Source organism: Amphibalanus amphitrite, unplaced genomic scaffold, assembly GCF_019059575.1.
Source record: "Amphibalanus amphitrite isolate SeventyFive unplaced genomic scaffold, NRLGWU_Aamphi_draft 000503F_arrow, whole genome shotgun sequence".
Classification (NCBI taxonomy): domain Eukaryota; kingdom Metazoa; phylum Arthropoda; class Thecostraca; order Balanomorpha; family Balanidae; genus Amphibalanus; species Amphibalanus amphitrite.
The window spans coordinates 459,353-462,273 of record NW_024881997.1 but is presented as its reverse complement, the minus strand read 5'-3'; the positions used below and the strand labels follow the sequence as shown (position 1 = coordinate 462,273).

The 2,921-nt window shown below is 57.7% G+C and overlaps 1 protein-coding gene across 1 annotated transcript; it reads left to right on the top strand.

Annotated features, from left to right (window-relative positions):
- Window positions 1–650: 650 nt before the first annotated feature.
- LOC122392837 lies at window positions 651–2,244 on the top strand. The gene is made up of 2 exons (XM_043388148.1): window positions 651–2,090; window positions 2,224–2,244. The coding sequence occupies exons 1-2, from the start codon at window positions 651–653 to the stop codon at window positions 2,242–2,244; spliced, it is 1,461 nt and encodes a 486-aa protein (XP_043244083.1).
- Window positions 2,245–2,921: the final 677 nt, after the last annotated feature.

Sequence of the window (2,921 nt, the reverse complement as noted above, 5' to 3'; positions counted from 1 at the left end):
ATCCTCCGGACCGCTCCCACACTCTGCCTCCCACCGTAGGTCAGCTGATCACCGGCGCCGCGCCGCCGCCGCCCAGCCTGGCCCGCCGGCCGCCGCCCGGGCGCGGAGCGGCGGCTGACTCTACACCGGTCAGCGCTCGGAACCGGCGTGGGGGAAGGAAGCGAGCCCGGCCCCGCCGCAGGAGAGGGGGAAAGGACTGGCGTCGGCACGGAGACAACACGGCGGACCGCCTGCTGATCGGACAGCTCAACGTCCAGTCACTCAAGCCCAAGATCGCAGACCTACGGACTGACCTTCCTGACTACCAGTACGATGTGTTAGCATTGTGTGAGAGCTGGCTGACGCCTAGCGTACCGAATAGACTTCTGAACATAGACGGTTACCGGCTGTACAGGTGTGACCGTCCCGACACTCGCGGACTAGCCAAGGGACGCGGTGGTGTGGCGCTCCTGGTTCGTGACGTGTACCGTGTTGAGATTTTAAAAACTCCTGTGACTGGTGTACTAAACTCGAATCTTGAAGTGCTATGGGCTAAGGTATATGTCGGGAAGTGTCGAGGCATGGTCTTCGCCTCAGTATACCGTGTGCCAACGAACACTTCAGCCCAGGTCACTGCGGACTTAGACGACTTTGAGGGGCAGGTTCAGCACATGCTAGCCACCCACGCTGGTGCTACACTGGTGATCGCTGGTGATTTGAACTGCTGTCAGCTCAAGTGTGCAGCCGACTCTCCTGGGCAGCGACTCCGCCAACTTCTGACAACATACGGACTGACAATCAGCAAAAACCGGCACCCGACCTACCGACCGGCCGGCTCGCTGCTGGATATCGTGGCTGTCAGCCGCCCTGACTACCTGCTGCGCGCTGGCGTCACGCGCTGCCACTATGGCACCCCGCACGATTACACCCGAGCTGTGCTGCAGTGCACCGGCAGGACCAGGGTGGCCGGCCCGGTCACACAGCGCCGGCGACTCGGCCGGATCGACGTCGACAGCTTCAACCGGCAGCTGAACAACATCGACTGGAGCCCAGTGTTCCGGACACAGCTGACAGCCAGCAAGTGGGAGTCGTTCTGCGACATCTTCCTCGGGCAGCTGGACACAGTGGCACCCGTTACGAGGGTGCAGCAGCGACCTCCTGGGAGCCTGTTGGTCTCGGCACCTACCAGAGACCTGATGGCGCGACGGAGACAGGCCCTGCGCCCTGGTGGCGACCGAGAGAACTATAAGGAGCTGAACCGTCTGTGCCGCGCGGCTGTCCGGAAAGACCAGCAGGCCCACATCAACCGGGAACTGGCCAAAGCAGGGCCTAGCAAAGTCTGGCGGGTACTACGGCCCATCATCGGCAGCAAGAAAGAGGCGGCGGTTCCCAGCGCCACGCCCGACGCGCTAAACGACTATTATGTGAGCATAGGGCCAATCACAGCTGCCAGCGTCCCCCCGCCCACGGTACCAGTGCCGGTCAGACTGCCGCGTGTTACGACGAGCCGGTTCAGACCACAACCGATCGACATGGACACGCTCGGCCTGCTCCTGCTACACATGAAGCCGTCAACTTCAACAGGCAACGACGGGATCAGCGTCAGCATGTTCCGCACCTTCTTTTGGGGCATGGGTCACGTCCTGTTGGACATAGTCAACTCCAGCCTGACGACCAGCAACGTGCCCGGCCCCTGGAAACATGCAATGGTAACGCCAATCCCAAAAGGACAAGGACCATCGGAGCCAGCAAACACTCGCCCGATCTCCATCCTGCCGGCGATAATGAAGGTTGTTGAGCGGGTCGTCCAGCGCCAGCTGGTGCAGTACTTGGAGGCCAACCAGCTCCTGTCAACCACCCAACATGGCTACCGCAGCGGCCGCAGCACCGAGACGGCACTCAGCGTCATCACCGACCGTGCGCTGGAGGCGATGGACGCTGGAGAGGTGTCGATCCTGGTGCTGTTGGACCTCTCCAAATGTTTTGACGTTGTGCCGCACGGGAGACTGCTGGATAAGCTCGCACTGTATGGGGTAGATACCGAGTGGTTCGGCAACTACCTAAGCGGACACACTCAGCAGGTGCAGATGGCCAGTGGTGACGGTGGATACGTGCGGTCGAGTGTCAAGTCAAACACAATTGGCGTGTTCCAAGGCGGATCGTTAAGTTGTATGTTGTATTCGGTGTTTGCAAACGAAATGTGTCTGTACCTGCCTGACGGTGTCACAATCGTGCAATTTGCAGACGATACTCAACTTCTTGTGAGCGGTAAAAAGCGTGACTTGGCACAGGTCATCCAACGCGTGGAGCAGGCGCTAGAGTGTCTCTTCCAGTGGTTCTGCGCAAACACTATGAAGCTAAACACCGCTAAGACGCAGGTCCTTGTACTAGGAACCCCCGCTATGCTGCGAGGACTGCCGCCTGTCACACTGACTGCCATGGGTGCTGTTATTCCGGACTCTAGAGTTGTCAAAAATCTCGGAGTGGTCATGGACAATCATCTCAGCTTCAGGTCGCACATCGATTACAGGGTGTCCCATAAGTTCGTTCTCACCTAAATTTTACGTTTTTAGGCTCTCTTGCTTAAAGGCACGCTGAAATCGGTTCGTTAGGGGAAGTTGGGGCAATGCCGGGGTTGGGGCAAAGCCGAAATTCGAGATATTTCGAAAACCGTACGACATGGATGCTACCTGTCAGTGATGCTCTGAATCTTAACTGACTACAGTTATCGCATGTTTGTTACGAGTCGTCATTCGGAATGCTTCGGCTGTGAGGGCGCCAAGAGCGTTTTCAAGGTACGTTTCTCTTGTACTACATGCGCCTTTGAAGCTGCATTTCTCACTCATTATGCTACCGTTTGTCTGGCCAATTCGGTCAAGTAATCTTCAGCATGTCTTTGCATAAGTGTGCTGCCTATTTGAAATTTATACAGCACGTTGAAA

What these genes read in the sequence shown, in the direction of transcription:
- LOC122392837 (XM_043388148.1), top strand. Translation starts at nt 651, where the DNA reads ATGCTAGCCACCCACGCTGGTGCTACACTGGTGATCGCTGGTGATTTG. An exon ending in CCAGTGGTGACGGTGGATAC is followed by an intron (nt 2,091 to 2,223) that starts GTGCGGTCGAGT and finishes TGCAATTTGCAG; the next exon opens with ACGATACTCAACTTCTTGTG.